General features: G+C 44.8%; 1 protein-coding gene across 1 annotated transcript in view; it reads right to left on the reverse strand.

Moving 5' to 3' along the window:
• The window catches only part of LOC123756814 (collagen alpha-1(I) chain-like), a 31824-nt gene extending 15702 nt beyond the window's left edge, over nt 1-16122 (reverse strand). Inside the window, exon 1 of the mRNA XM_069329344.1 lies at nt 15528-16122. Coding sequence (XP_069185445.1) covers nt 15528-16122 — 595 coding nt within the window. The remainder of the gene's footprint in view (nt 1-15527) is intronic.
• Between the last annotated feature and the right edge of the window lie 1000 nt (nt 16123-17122).

Genomic DNA, 17122 nt, shown 5'->3' on the forward strand with positions numbered 1-17122 from the left:
GGGAGGTCAGCAGGCGGGTGGCAGCTCCAGGAGGGAGGTCAGCAGGCGGGTGGCAGCTCCAGGAGGGAGGTCAGCAGGCGGGTGGCAGCTGCAGGAGGGAGGTCAGCAGGCGGGTGGCAGCTCCAGGAGGGAGGTCAGCAGGCGGGTGGGAGCTCCAGGAGGGAGGTCAGCAGGCGGGTGGCAGCTGCAGGAGGGAGGTCAGCAGGCGGGTGGCAGCTCCAGGAGGGAGGTCAGCAGGCGGGTGGCAGCTCCAGGAGGGAGGTTAGCAGGCGGGTGGCAGCTGCAGGAGGAAGGTCAGCAGGCGGGTGGCAGCTGCAGGAGGGAGGTCAGCAGGCGGGTGGGAGCTCCAGGAGGGAGGTCAGCAGGCGGGTGGCAGCTGCAGGAGGAAGGTCAGCAGGCGGGTGGCAGCTGCAGGAGGAAGGTCAGCAGGCGGGTGGCAGCTGCAGGAGGGAGGTCAGCAGGCGGGTGGCAGCTCCAGGAGGGAGGTCAGCAGGCGGGTGGCAGCTGCAGGAGGAAGGTCAGCAGGCGGGTGGGAGCTCCAGGAGGGAGGTCAGCAGGCGGGTGGGAGCTCCAGGAGGGAGGTCAGCAGGCGGGTGGGAGCTCCAGGAGGGAGGTCAGCAGGCGGGTGGGAGCTCCAGGAGGGAGGTCAGCAGGCGGGTGGGAGCTCCAGGAGGGAGGTCAGCAGGCGGGTGGGAGCTCCAGGAGGGAGGTCAGCAGGCGGGTGGCAGCTCCAGGAGGGAGGTCAGCAGGCGGGTGGGAGCTGCAGGAGGGAGGTCAGCAGGCGGGTGGCAGCTCCAGGAGGGAGGTCAGCAGGCGGGTGGCAGCTCCAGGAGGGAGGTCAGCAGGCGGGTGGCAGCTCCAGGAGGGAGGTCAGCAGGCGGGTGGCAGCTGCAGGAGGGAGGTCAGCAGGCGGGTGGCAGCTCCAGGAGGGAGGTCAGCAGGCGGGTGGCAGCTGCAGGAGGGAGGTCAGCAGGCGGGTGGCAGCTCCAGGAGGGAGGTCAGCAGGCGGGTGACAGCTGCACGAGGGAGGTCAGCAGGCGGGTGACAGCTGCAGGAGGGAGGTCAGCAGGCGGGTGGGAGCTGCAGGAGGGAGGTCAGCAGGCGGGTGGCAGGCGGGTGGGAGCTCCAGGAGGGAGGTCAGCAGGCGGGTGGGAGCTCCAGGAGGGAGGTCAGCAGGCGGGTGGGAGCTCCAGGAGGGAGGTCAGCAGGTGGGTGGCAGCTGCAGGAGGGAGGTCAGCAGGCGGGTGGGAGCTCCAGGAGGGAGGTCAGCAGGCGGGTGGGAGCTCCAGGAGGGAGGTCAGCAGGCGGGTGGGAGCTCCAGGAGGGAGGTCAGCAGGCGGGTGGCAGCTCCAGGAGGGAGGTCAGCAGGCGGGTGGGAGCTCCAGGAGGGAGGTCAGCAGGCGGGTGGGAGCTCCAGGAGGGAGGTCAGCAGGCGGGTGGCAGCTCCAGGAGGGAGGTCAGCAGGCGGGTGGCAGCTCCAGGAGGGAGGTCAGCAGGCGGGTGGGAGCTCCAGGAGGGAGGTCAGCAGGCGGGTGGGAGCTCCAGGAGGGAGGTCAGCAGGCGGGTGGGAGCTCCAGGAGGGAGGTCAGCAGGCGGGTGGCAGCTCCAGGAGGGAGGTCAGCAGGCGGGTGGCAGCTGCAGGAGGGAGGTCAGCAGGCGGGTGGCAGCTCCAGGAGGGAGGTCAGCAGGCGGGTGGGAGCTCCAGGAGGGAGGTCAGCAGGCGGGTGACAACTCCAGGAGGGAGGTCAGCAGGCGGGTGGGAGCTCCAGGAGGGAGGTCAGCAGGCGGGTGGGAGCTCCAGGAGGGAGGTCAGCAGGCGGGTGGGAGCTCCAGGAGGGAGGTCAGCAGGCGGGTGGGAGCTCCAGGAGGGAGGTCAGCAGGCGGGTGGGAGCTCCAGGAGGGAGGTCAGCAGGCGGGTGGGAGCTCCAGGAGGGAGGTCAGCAGGCGGGTGGCAGCTCCAGGAGGGAGGTCAGCCCTGGAACCGATACGAACCCCCCCCCTCCCTCTCCGGAGGCCCAGAACCAAAGGTGCCCTAAGGAGGAAGACAGGAGTGGACTGCCCGTCCGCCTGAGGTGCTCCAGAGTCACTGGACTATCGGGAGGATCAAAGCATATCGCCAGACCATAAGTCATAAGGCTGGCAGAGGCATGACGGTGCATGGCGGGCCTGGAGACCCACCCGTCCCCAGCACAGACTAATGCTCCGGCAATTTGCAGCCTCAATCATTGTGTTGCTATTATGGGGATGACGTCTACCTACCCGACGCCACATGGGGGGAAGGTGGGGGTAGAATGGGGAGGGGAACAGGTAAGGTAGGGAGATCTATATATCACCTATATCACAAGGGAGATATAGGTGCTGGTATATCACCACTTTGAAGGCAGTTTAGTCCGGAAATAACGGAGAAAATTAAAAACAACAGAAGAATCCATGGTTCAATCAGGCATATAAGTAGGCAAAGGAATTAAGTTCAAGAACATGGAGAAAATACAGGAATAACAGAACACCGGAGAGCAGGGAGAGATACCAGAGGGCCAGGAATGAGTACATCAGAGTGAGGAGAGAAGCAGAGAGACAGTTTGAAAATGACATCGCGAGTAAAGCCAAGACCGAACCAACACTGCTCCACAGCCACATCAGGAGGAAAACAGCAGTGAAGGAACAAGTGATGAAACTGAGAAAAGAGAAGGGGAACTATCAGGGAAAGCGCCAAGCCATTACTGCTATATAGCACTGGGAAGGGGTCAGGATATAAGGATTAGGGATGGGACGGGGGGTTAAGGAATGAAGGGGGGGGGGGTGAGAGAACAGATACACAGAGAACGACAAGGTGATGGTGTGAAGAACTTGAGACTCCAGGAGGTCTTCACATTAGAGCAAGGATAAGTCCCTGTACAGAGAGAGGAGGCGGTAAACCAAGCAGCCTTGAAGAATTTGAGCTTACCAGAGATGGTGTCAAACGGAATGTTAGAGCTGAATGTGACAAAGACTATTAGGCCTGAAAAAAATTTCACCGTGGATACTGAAAGAGGGTGCGAAAGCACTAAGTGTACCACTCTCTATGGTGCATAACAGGTCACTGGAAACACGGGACCTTCCGGAAGCTGCAAGACAGCTAATGTAGTCCCAATATACAAAACAAGTGACAGGCAAGAGGCGCTGACTGCAGACCAGTTTCTCTAACTTGTATACCATGCAAGGTGATGGAGAAGATCGTGAGAAAAAGGCTGGTAGTACATCTGGAGAGAAGCTTTGTAACACCACCAGCATGGGTTCAGGGATGGTACATCGTACCTCACAGGTTTAATAGAAATATTTGACCAGGCAACAAGAATTTGGCAAGAAAGAGAAAGGTGGGCAGACTGCATTTTTTAAAGTGTCAGAAAGACTGACATAGTGCCTCAAAAGAGGCTGTAGTAAAAATTGGAGAAACAAGCATGAATAAAAGGTAAGGTGCTCCAGTGGATAAGGGAGTATTTAGGCAACAGGAAACAGCGAGTAACTGTGAGAGGGGAGACATCGGAGTGGCGAGATGTTTCCAGCAGAGTCCCACAGGGCTCTGTACTTGGACCCATCCTGTTTCTGATATATATAACAAAAATTCAGATGGAATAGACACATTCCTCATAATGTTTGTGATGAAACAAATATTAAGAAGAATCAAGAAAGAAGAAGACAGACTACTAGACAATGCTTTCCTTGCATTGTCTTATCAGTCACGGGAGAGAATGTAAGAGTTTGAACAGTTTTGTGATGTGTCTTGCGTCTATACAGGAAGCGTCGTTCTCGTCCCAAATGACACACTGTGTTCGTCTTAGTGGCATGTGACATGAGCATTCGTCGAGTGCCACTGAGCTTAGTCCCTCCAGGCACTGCCTTAGGCTTGCAATTATCAGCTGTTCTTGCAAGTTTATTTAATAGTTTCCGTTAATAACTCAATTGTTAAAATAGAATTTGCTAAATTCTCCTGCACAAAATTTTGAGAGGGAGGGGAAGGATATACTTGTTGCAGCTCTGTTACCTTGTGACCTTTGCAGTCCCCCTTGGCGCAGTGGTGACACACTCGCCCCGCGCTTCGTGACCTATTTGGTCTGGGTTCGTATCATGGCTGGGGAGGATTGACTAGACAATAATCCTTAACTGTAGCCTCTGTTCACCCAGCAGTGAATGTTTACTTGCTTGTTAAACTATTTGACGGGTCATATTCCAGGGAACATAGGATTAAGGACCTGCCCAAAACGCTACGCGTGCTGGTGGCTGTACAAGAATGTAACAACTCTTGTAAATATAAATAAAATTAACAAATCTTAATAACACTTTAATCATTATGTTCTGTTTAATCATTTAATCTGTTCAGCATTGTGGAAATAAAGTCTAGTGTCATGTTCTCTTATTGCCGTTGTTATTGGCTGGTTTAATACTCGGATCACTATAGAGCCAAAATCACCCTAAACATTGAAAACAAATGTTTTATGGTCATGTATTGAACTTTCAGACGTGGCGAGTAACACACTAAACTTGTGGAAGTAAAAGATATAAATCTGAAGTTAAAAAACACGGCCACCAACGGAAGGAATCGCACTTCCACCTGCCCTCTTTTCCTGTACTTCACATTTTCTTGCCATATATATATACACACACACTAATAGCGGGTCAGGTGAATACAAATGGATCGAACAATGGGGTCAGGTGTAAACAATGGGTATACATAAAGGTAAGGAGTAAGAACATAAGAACATAAGAACAAAGGTAACTGCAGAAGGCCTATTGGCCCATACGAGGCAGCTCCTATTCTATAACCACCCAATCCCACTCATATACTTGTCCAACCCATGCTTGAAACAATCGAGGGACCCCACCTCCACAATGTTACGCGGCAATTGGTTCCACAAATCAACAACCCTGTTACTGAACCAGTATTTACCCAAGTCTTTCCTATATCTAAACTTATCCAATTTATATCCATTGTTTCGTGTTCTGTCCTGTGTTGATACTTTTAATACCCTATTAATATCCCCCCGGTTATGTCCATTCATCCACTTGTAAACCTCTATCATGTCACCCCTAACTCTTCGCCTTTCCAGTGAATGCAACTTAAGCTTTGTTAATCTTTCTTCATATGAAAGATTTCTAATTTGGGGAATTAACTTAGTCATCCTACGCTGGACACGTTCAAGTGAATTTATATCCATTCTATAATATGGCGACCAAAACTGAACTGCATAATCTAAATGGGGCCTAACTAGAGCAAGATATAGCTTGAGAACCACACCAGGTGTCTTGTTACTAACGCTGCGATTAATAAATCCAAGTGTCCGATTTGCCTTATTACGAACATTTATGCATTGATCCTTTTGTTTTAAATTCTTACTAATCATAACTCCCAGATCCCTTTCGCAATCCGACTTCGCAATCACAACACCATCTAGCTCGTATCTTGTAACTCTATCATCATTACCTAACCTCAGAACTTTACATTTATCAGCATTAAACTGCATCTGCCAATCCTTTGACCATTTCAAAACCCTATCTAGATCAACTTGAAGTGATAGTGAGTCCTCCTCCGAATTAATTTCCCTACCGATTTTCGTATCATCGGCAAATTTGCAAATGTTGCTACTCAAACCTGAATCTAAATCATTTATATATATTATAAACAACAGAGGTCCCAGGACAGAGCCTTGAGGCACTCCACTTACAACATTTTCCCACTCTGACTTGATTCCATTTATACTAACTCTCTGTTTCCTTTGGTATAGCCATGCCCTAATCCAGCTTAATATAGCACCCCCCAATACCATGAGACTCTATTTTTTTAATCAGTCTTTCATGTGGCACTGTATCAAAAGCTTTGCTAAAGTCAAGGTATACAACATCGCAATCCTTACCACTATCAACTGCCTCAACAATGCTAGAATAAAAAGATAACAAATTTGTTAAACATGAACGGCCATTTATAAAACCATGTTGCGACTCAATTATTAATTTATGTTTTTCAAGATGAAGACGAATTTTATTTGCTATTATAGATTCCAGTAACTTTCCCACAATAGACGTTAGGCTAATTGGTCGATAGTTAGACGCAAGTGATCTATCTCCTTTCTTAAAAACTGGTATCACATTAGCAACTTTCCAAAACTCTGGCACTCTGCCTGACTCTATTGATTTATTAAATATGGTTGACAGTGGGTCACAAAGCTCCTCTTTGCATTCTTTAAGCACCCTAGCAAACACTTCATCCGGCCCTGGGGATTTGTTTGGTTTGAGTTTTACTATTTGTTTAAGAACATCCTCCCTGGTAACTGCTAAACTCGTCAACCTGTCCTCGTCCCCACCCACATAGACTTGTTCGGCTGAAGGCATATTGTTAAGTTCCTCTTTAGTAAATACAGATACAAAATATTTATTAAAAATACTACTCATCTCTTCATCACTATCTGTTATTTGACCTGTCTCAGTTTTTAATGGACCTATCCTTTCCCTAGTCTTAGTACGATATAACTGAAAAAACCCTTTAGGATTTGTCTTTGCTTGCCCTGCTATGCGAACTTCATAGTTTCTTTTTGCTTTCCTTATCTCTTTTTTTAACATTTCTAACCAGTTGTACGAATTCCTGTTCTAAAGTGACCTCCCCATTTTTAATCCTTTTGTACCAAGCTCTCTTTTTACCTATAAGGTTCTTCAAATTCTTTGTTATCCACTTTGGGTCATTAGTATACGATCTATTCAATTTGTATGGTATACTACGTTCCTGTGCTTTGTTTAGAATATTCTTAAATAAGTTATATATTGAATCCACATCGAAATCCCCATTTAAGTCACCTATCGCTGGGTTCATGTCTCGCTCCAAGACCGGCCCACACCCCATACCCAAGCCTTTCCAATCAATTTGACCCAAAAAATTTCTTAGGCTATTAAAATCAGCTTTTCGAAAATCTGGCACTTTAACAGAATTTTCTCCTACTGGTCTATTCCATTCTATGCTAAATCTGATTTCTTTGTGATCACTGCTCCCTAGCTCACTCCCTATTTCGATGTCATTAATTTGCGTTTCCCTGTTAGTTAACACTAAATCTAAAATATTATTTTCCCGTGTTGGTTCCTTAATGTGTTGCGTAAGAAAGCAATCGTCAATTAATTCTAGAAAATCTTCTGCTTCACTATTCCCTGTTTTGTTCAACCAGTTTATTCCGCTAAAATTAAAGTCACCCATGACATAAATACTGTTAGATCTAGATGCTCTAGATATTTCATCCCATAGATGCTTTGCTTCCATTCTGTCTAAATTTGGTGGCCTATATATTACTCCTATTATAATATTATTAGCTTTTTCGTTTAATTCAATCCAAATAGTTTCTGTGTGTGGCTCTGTTTTGATTCCCTCTTTGAGACTACATTTCAAATTGTCCCTAACATATATGGCTACTCCACCTCCTCGTCTAATATATCTATCTGTGTGAAATAGTTTAAATCCATATATTTGATATTCAGCTAATAGTTCTCTATTTTCTACATTCATCCACGTTTCGGTAAGTGCAATAATATCTATTTTTTCTGTGCAGACAAGAGCATTTAATTCGTTAATTTTATTTCTTAGACTTCTACTGTTAGTGTAATATACCCTAAGTGAATTGTTATTTTGCGGACCTTCTCTTTCCCTGATCGTTTTGCCAATTCCTTTCTCCCACAAACACATACTTTTATTACCTCCTTCCTCCAAATCAATTCCCATACCTCTATCTACTAACAGTTTAAACCCAAACAAACACCTCTAACCACTTCTTCTAGCGAGTTCGCAACAGCAACAACCCCAGCTCTCGATAGATGCACCCCATCACGAGCATACATTTCATTTCTTCCATAGAAGTGTTCCCAGTTGTCTATGAAAGATATTGCATTTGATTTGCAATATCTTTCCAGCCGGCAATTGACACCAAGTGCCCTCGATATCCATTCATTTCCCACTCCCTTTCTTGGAAGAATGCCACATATGATCGGGATTCCTCCCTTGCTCCTAACCAACTCCATGGCTGTTTTATACCTCTGAATCAGTTCCTCACTCCTGACTCGACCAACATCATTTCCTCCCACGCTAATGCAAATAATGGGATTGTTCCCATTACCAGCCATAATATCATTCATGTTGTTTATAATATCACCAATGCCAGCTCCGGGATAGCAAACCCTTAACCTGTTCCCCCTATCTCTAGCACAAAACGTTCTATCCAAATACCTTATCTGGGAATCTCCCACAACTAATGTTTGCTTAGGTACTTCCTTTACTTTCTGAGGGGCCTGCGCTTCCTTTCTCTTCGTTGCTTTCCCTTTTGCGCGATCCACAGTCTCTCCACAGCACTCGTCCTCCAAAACGTCAAATGAATTTGAAGTTGCTATGGCGTTTGAAGGCGGCTTTATCAAAGTCTTCTTAAGGCCCCTGTCTTTCGCAACTCTCCAAGACGAGGTCCCTTTACTGCTGGTCTCCTCCTTCGTTACTTCTCGTTGTTTTTTAAGCTGACGCACCTCCTCCCGCAGAGAGTCCAACTCTGTCCTCAGGGCTCCCACTAGAGTCACCAGGTCCTTCACTACAACTTCCATATTGCTATGATAATATAACAACACTGACAATAAAGGCAATAAAGGAGAAAAAGAGTTGAAAAAGGCCGACGGAGAACCCTCTACAGCAGTCAAGCGTTGTATACATGTACACTTGCCCCCACGAAGGATGTAACCTTCAATCTAAGTTCATAGGTATGACGTCGACCAAGCTGACGAGGCGTTTGACCTATCATCTTCAATCCGGTGCCCCCAGGAATCACATGAGACAAGCCCATGACATCACCCTAACAAGAGAAATGTTCAATAAAAACACCTGTATAATAGACAAAACCCAAGATGCAAGAAGATTACAAATTCTTGAAGCAATCCACAAAAATAGAACAACCCACCATAAATACTCAAATTCCGGAACTATTCACTCTCCCCACCATGAGAGTAAGAACAAGACCGGAATATGACGATGCCAACATAGAAGACACTCCTCAACACACAACGCCAACTACACCTGATTAATCTTTGTATGTGTTTTGTACCCTATTTAGCCTTATTCTACTCTGTTCTCCTTTATGCCTTACTCTTTACCCTTATGTATACCCATTGTTTACACCTGACCCCATTGTTCGATCCATATTATATATATATATATATATATATATATATATATATATATATATATATATATATATATATATATATATATATATATATATATATGTTGTTGAATATGACCGAAAGGGTAAGATTAATGATTCTAACAAATCTTCTCAATATATCTTATGTTTTTCTTCACGGTCGGTGGTAATTGAAAAATTAACTCTCCAAAGTTCATTTTCTTCTTTTTTATTTATAGTTTGACGCCTAAAAGCCTTTCGCAAGGACGACTTCTCACATTTTCAAAGACAGGTTTATGCATTGTTTCATGCTTATATTCGTTTTGGGTGAGGTGATATGACACAAATTTTTTGGGTGAGCTGACAAAAGATAGAATTCAGATCAATGGGTTTAAATTGCATATGAGAGCATATGAAAGTAACTGCAGAAGGCCTATTGACTCATATTTTCTATTGCTGCTTCCATGTTGGTTTGGGGGTCTTGAAGTTGGTAGAATATAGTTGTTTTAATTGGCTGTTGATTGCTGGTGTTGACCTTTTGATGTGTAAAACCTCGCCGATGTCGAGTCTCCTGCTATCGCTGTATCTATTGATGATTTCTGTGTTTGTTAAGACTTCTCTGGTGATGGTCTGGTTGTGAGAGGAGATTATATGTTCCTTGATGGAGCCCTGTTGTTTGTGCATCGTTAATCGCCTAGAGAGACGTTGTTGTCTTGCCTATATACTGAGTTCTTTGGGGCTGACAGTCCCCAAGTGAGACTGTGAAGGCATAGACGACGTTGGTTTCCTTCAAGGCGTTCTGTTTGGTGTCTGGAGAGTTTTTCATGAGTAGGTTGGCCGTTTTCTTGTTTTTGTAGTAAATTGTCAATTGTATCTTCTGATTTTTGTCTGTAGGGATAACGTTCCTATTAATAGTATCTTTCAGGACCCTTTCCTCCGTTTTATGAGCCGTTAAAAAGAAGTTCCTGTAAAACAGTTTAATTGGGAGTACAAGTGTTGTGTTAGTTGACTCTTCAGAGGTTGCATGGCGTTTTACCTTTCTTTTTATGAAGTCTTCAACATAACCATTAGAGAAGCCGTTGTTGACTAGGACCTGCCTTGCCCTACAGAGTTCTTCATCGACTTGCTTCCATCCTGAGCTGTGGCTGAGAGCACGGTCGACATAAGCGTTAACGACACTCCTCTTGTACCTGTCTGGGCAGTCACTATTGGCATTAAAGAACATTCCTATGTTTGTTTCCTTAGTGTAGACTGCAGTGTGGAAGCCTCTATTCCTTTCCGTGACTGTTACATGTAGAAAGGGCAGCTTCCCATCACACTCTCGTAAGCGAAACGTTTCAAATCATCTCGTAAGTGAAAAAACAAATCATACGTTGAATCAACAATATCTACGTTCGTTCAACGTCGTTAACAGCCATAAAATCTGTATTAACACTATGGACAATAAAATGCACATTTCGTGCATGATAGGAGTCGCTAGGATTCGTTATATCAGCTGATCCTTATTTTAGACGGACATGGGAGTCGACCTGGACCACCCTACGACACTCCCAACACACCCACACATCCCCCTGCAAAGTTTGGTGAGACGAGCGCCATGCGCCTGGACCAAACCTCGAACATTCTCGCTTATAGAAGATAATGTTTATCTGTGTGTATCCAGGGCTGAAGGCCAAATGCTTAGGGCTAGCCTCTCCCGACTTTACAGGGTGAATGGTCTGGGGGTATTTGTATATTTAATTATAAATACATTCAGACAAAAGTGGGAAATGGGGGAGATGGGAAAAAAGAGAGGCGGAGAGAGGGGTAAAAAGAGCGAAGGGTGAAGGAAAATTAAGGGAGGGGATATTGGTAGAAAAGATGGGGGGGGGGGGGAGAAACATCCTGGGTATCCTAGGGATACCTACCCCCCCCTTCCCCCCTAGCATGAACATCTTTCAAGAATGTTTATTAAAAACTGTTTTGGGGAACATCCAGTGGCAGAAAACTATCGTGAATTAGTGTGTGTGAACTACTGAGTTCATATACAAAATCGAGATGTAAAGTCTTTAAACAAAATTCTTGGATTTTCACTTTATATTTTTTCCCTGGAAGTCGTGGGGCCAGTGAGGGAGGAACTCTGCGAGGCGTCTCACAGAACACTTCCAGCACAGTACCAGAGTATGTAGAGTTCCAGTATGTAGAGATCCAGTATGCAGAGTTCCAGTATGCAGAGTTCCAGTATGCAGAGGTCCAGTACGCAGAGTTCCTGTATGGAGAGTTCCCAGAATGCTGGCTGACTACCGCTGGAAACTCATCAGAGGTGTTCCCCGAGTACTATACACCAGGAAGTCATCAAAAATCACCCTATAGCAAAGTTTGGTTATACTATGTAAATATACGATTTAATCAAAATTTAATCAAAACCCGTATATCACTAAAAACTTTACTTGAAACAAAAACCAAATTATATACTTGAATTCAACATGATTATAATTACTCTATTTGGACAAAATAGAGTAATTTTTGGTCAGTGACAAAAATAAAGATTTGAAAACCAGTGTAATAATGATATCAGTAATAATAATAATGATATGATGATAATGATAATGAGGGCATCGTGGTAGAGGCAGATGATGGTAGAGTGATGGGGCGGCTGGCCGCAGGGCGCCGGGTGATGGGTCGCTCTGATTGGCCGCCTCACTTACCCACAGCTCTCAATGTGTCTGGTTTATGACAGGTGATTATCTGAGTGTGTGTCCGCACGCTATGGCAATCACTAGGCCAATCACAGCGTGATTTGGGGTGTTACAATCTCAGTGCGCGCGCGCGCTCACACGTACACACAAGTATGTACACACATACACATGTTCGTGCGTACACACACACACACACTTATACACTCTATTCCAGGGGCATTAAAGTGAACTGAGACTGGATAGAAGAGTCTGACAAAGTAACGTACTCAAACATAGAAGGGATTACAAAGCAAGTGAATTTAGGCAAAGAGCACAAGAAGAAAATGCAAACATAATAGCACTCACAGAAACAAAACTGTTAGGTAACATAACACATGCGATGTTTCCCTAGGACTTCACTGTAATAAAGATGGAATGAAGGGGAGGAGGAACAGTGGCCCGACTGATAAGTAGTGGAGTTTCGAGATGATTATTCCAAGTTGCGAGAGGTTCAGAGACTATATAACAAGAACCACGATGATGGAAGGCCCAACAGTAGTTGTAGCAGTGATATATATAACCCAAGACTGAATGACAGAACACCCAGGCAACAGTTGGACAGAAACAACATGGCAGTTAATACTGCCATGTTGAGAGGGTGGATTGAGAGGGCAACGTCTGTCGCCTGTAGAAATCGATCCCATCTACTTATCGTGGGAGACTTCAAATACAGAGACAGAACGGGAGAACAGAGAACCGCTTGGAGGTGCTGAAACATGGAGAGCTAACCTACTGGATGTGGCCACAAGAAACTTTTTAAGCCAGCATGTCAGGTGATCTACAAGATTGAGAGGCAACGACAAACCAGCTAGATTTAACCTGGTATTCACTTTGATTTCCCTTATATTGGAATCATTCAATTTCGAAGCCCCTGTAGAAATGAGCGATCACAGTTTTCCGATGCATGAGTATGTGGTAAATATGGAGTTAATTTACTCAAGGGACCAAAAAAACAAATGGCTGGCATTAAAAAAGGGAAACTACGAGACAAGAAAATCCCTAAGAAATATTCCTTGGGAAACACAGCTCAGAGGATAGACTGCCCAAAACATTTATTTATTTATTTATTTATTTATTTATATGTATATACAAGGTACAATGGATTTATAAGAGTACATAGCATTGATGTTTTTACATTCTTGTCAAGCCACTAACACGAATAGTGTTTCGGGCAGAAACGCAGACATGATGAACTACATCACGCAGAAGTGTAAGGAGGCAGCAGACAAGTCTGGCCAAGAATAAGTACCTTAGGGTGAGAAGCTAGAGAGAAGTGAGGTTGGGGAGTGAAGACGGGGGGGGGGGTGATGATTGGGGGTGTAAAGTCAGGGGGGTGCTAGTTGGGGAGTACTCACCTAGTTGTACACACCAAATTGTGCTTGCGGGGGGGGGGGGTTGAGCGCTGGCTCTTTGGTCCTGCCTCTCAACTGTTAATCAACTGGTGTACAGATTCCTGAGTCTACTGGGCTCTATCATATCTACATTTAAAACTGTGTATGGAGTCAGCCTCCACCACATTACTGCCTAATGCATTCCACCTGTTAACTACTCTGACACTGAAAATGTTCTTTCTAATGTCTCTGTGGCTTATTTGGGTACTCAGTCTCCACCTGTGTCCCCTTGTTCGCGTACCTCCCGTGTTAATCAGTTTATTTACACTGTCAATTCCTCTTGAGAATTTTGTAGGTGGTGATCATTTCTCCCCTTACTTATATCTTTCAGTATCATGAGGTGCATTTCACGCAGCCTGTCCTCTTAACTCATGCCTCTTAGTTCTGGGACTAGGCTTGTAGCATAACTCTGAATTTTTTCCAGCTTCGTCATGTGCTTGACAAGGTACGGGCTCCATGCTGGGGCCGCATACTCCAGGATTGGTCTTACATATGTGGTATACAAGGTCCTGAATGACTCCTTACACAGGTTCCTGAAGGCAGTTCTGATGTTAACCAGCCTCGCATACGCCGCAGATGTTATTCTTTGATGTGGTTTCAGGAGACAAGTTTGGCGTGATATAAACTCCGAGATCTGTGTATGTCCGTTTCATGAAGGACTTCATCTCCCATTCTGTATCCTGTGTCTGGCCTCCTGTTTCCACTGCCTAGTTTCATTACCTTACATTTACTCGGGTTGACCATTAGTAGCCATTTGTTGAACCATTCAGTCTGTCTAGGTCATCTTGTAGTCTCATACTGTCTTCCTCCGTCTTAATCCTCCTCATAATTTTTGCATCATCAGCAAACAATGAGAGGAACAATTCTATACCCTCTGGTAGATCATTTCCATATATCAGAAACAGTATAGGTCCAAGGAATGAACCCTGCGGGACTCCACTGGTGACGTCTCGCCAATCTGAGGCCTCACCCTTCACAATGACTCGCTGTCTTCTGAAGCTTAGGTACTCCTTTGTCCAATGGAGTACCTTCCCTTTCACTCCTGCCTGCATCTCCAGCTTTTTCACTAGCCTCTTGTGTGGTACTGTATCAAAGGCTTTCTGGCAATCCAAAAATATGCAGTCTGCCCACCCCTCTCTCTCTTGCCTTATTCTTGTTGCCTGGTCGTAGAATTCAATTAACCCTGTGAGGCAGGACCTGCCATCCCTGAACCCATGTTGGTGTTGTGTCCCAAAGTTCCTTCCCTCCAGATGCTCCACTAGCTTTTTTCACACAAACTTCTCCTTTAATTTGCATGATATGCAAGTTAGGGATACTGGCCTGCAGTTCAGTGCCACCTGTCTATCCCCTTCTTGTATATTGAGACTACGTTTGCCGTCTTCCAAATTTTTGGCATTGCTTCTGCTCCATCCTTTTGTATCCATGGCGATATTCAATCTGGGCTTATAGCCTTTGTCACATCTAACTCTAGCAAAAGTTTCCTTACATCCCCACTAGTAATCTCAAACTCCTCTAATGGTGCCTGGTTAACTATTCCCTCTCTTATCTCTGGAATGTCTCCATGCTCTAATGTGAAGACCTCCTAGAATTTCTTATTCAGTTCCTCACACACTTCCTTGTCGTTTGTAGTGAATCTGTCTGCCCTTATCCGCAGTTTCACTGCCTGTTCCTTCACTGTTGTTTTTCTCCTGATGTGGCTGTGCAGCACTTTAGGTCGAGTCTTTGCCTTGCTTGCGATGTCGTTGAGAGGGGGGGGGGTTATATTTTTTTTAGGGAGGGAGGGGGTGATATCAGGGTGAGATCAGTGAAGTAAGGATGAGGGGGTGAGATCAGGGAAGCCAGGGCAGGAACAAACAGAAGTTGAAAGAAGTCTTAAAAAAGTGCTTAATATCCAAGAATTAACGAAGATCAAGATAAAAAATTAACTGACAAAGAGAAGGATGATGCAAATATTACAATAACAACCGCATAGAACGCAAGAAAAAGGAGTTAGCGGGGATCGAACCCCTGGAACTGAGTAATGATTGGCAGGGGACAACAGGTGAGGCCTCCTTAACCTGCCTCACACTCTCATTTATCACTGTTCTCTGTCTTGATGATTTTATCTCCTTTGCTGGGCTTTGTTATGAAAATCAAAGTAATTATGTAAATGCTCATTTATTATGATCTGACTTTGTATACGCCTATATTATCTCCTGAACCTTTGTACACGCATATATTATCTCCTGTACCTTTGTTCATGCTTTTATTACCTTCTGAACCTTTGTACATGCTTATATTACCTTCTGAACCTTTATACATGCCTATATTACCTCCTGAACCTTTGTACACGCATATATTACTTGCTGAACCTTTGTACACGCATATATTACCTCCTGAACCTTTGTACACGCATATATTACTTCTTGAACCTTTGTACATGCGTATATTACCTCCTGAACCTTTGTACACGCATATATTACCTCCTGAACCTTTGTACATGCCTATATTACCTCCACACAAAGAGCCTTTGTACACGCATATATTACTTGCTGAACCTTTGTACACGCATATATTACCTCCTGAACCTTTGTACACGCATATATTACTTCTTGAACCTTTGTACATGCGTATATTACCTCCTGAACCTTTGTACACGCATATATTACTTCTTGAACCTTTGTACATGCGTATATTACCTCCTGAACCTTTGTACACGCATATATTACTTCCTGAACCTTTGTACATGCGTATATTACCTCCTGAACCTTTGTACTCGCATATATTACCTCCTGAACCTTTGTACACGCATATATTACTTCTTGAACCTTTGTACACGCATATATTACTTCTTGAACCTTTGTACATGCGTATATGTATCTCCCAAACATTTGTATACGCTAAATACAACTCGAGAACCTTACTATATATATATATATATATATATATATATATATATATATATATTTCCTTAACTTGTGTATATATCTTGTATTCCTCAAGAACCTCTGTATACACCACCCGAACCATTTATTAATAATGAATAAATATACATTTATTCATCTAAATCACTGTATGATTTAATACACCTCTCGAACCACCTGTTTCACCCAAACAAGGCTCGCGTTGTAGACACTAACTAATACACTTATAATATAGTACCTATATGTACTATACTAGGCCTAGGAATATTTAAGTTTGTTTTTTTAGCTTTATTTTTGGGACTCGTATAAAAGTGAAAAGTACCAAATTCTACTAATTGTCTATTACGTCTATATATGTACGATGGTGTACATAGGGTGCCTGACAGCTGGGTGGACAGCGCTTCGGATTTGTAGTCCTGAGGTTCTCGGTTCGATCCCCGGTGAAGGCGGAGACAAATGGGCAAAATGTTTCTTTCACCTTGATGCCCCTGTTACCTAGCAGTAAATAGGTACCTGGGAGTTAAACAGCTGCTACGGGCTGCTTCCTGGGGATGTGTAACAGAAAGGAGGCCTGGTCGAGGACCGGGCCGCGGGGACGCTAAGCCCCGAAATCATCTCAAGATAACCCCAAGATAGGTACAAAAAGTACTATCAAAACAGGAGGAGGAGGAGGAAGGGTTAAGACAGGTGTACAATAGGTGGAGGTTAGTAATGAGTGGCACTGCAAGGTCTAGCTAGGTGCTACTATGTTAAACAGGTTAAGCTTAAGGTACGCGAAACTTATCAACACTGGTACACTATAGATGTTGTTTAGTTATAGTCCGGAGCTTAGTTAACATACAACATAGTGACAATGTTACACTAGTCTGCAGTTAAATTTCGTCTAAAGTAACGTGGTTAAGTTGGAATCAGTGTGAACTTTAGCCAAACTATAAAGTCCCTAA

Source organism: Procambarus clarkii, chromosome 22 (assembly GCF_040958095.1).
Source record: "Procambarus clarkii isolate CNS0578487 chromosome 22, FALCON_Pclarkii_2.0, whole genome shotgun sequence".
Taxonomy (NCBI): Eukaryota; Metazoa; Arthropoda; class Malacostraca; order Decapoda; family Cambaridae; genus Procambarus; species Procambarus clarkii.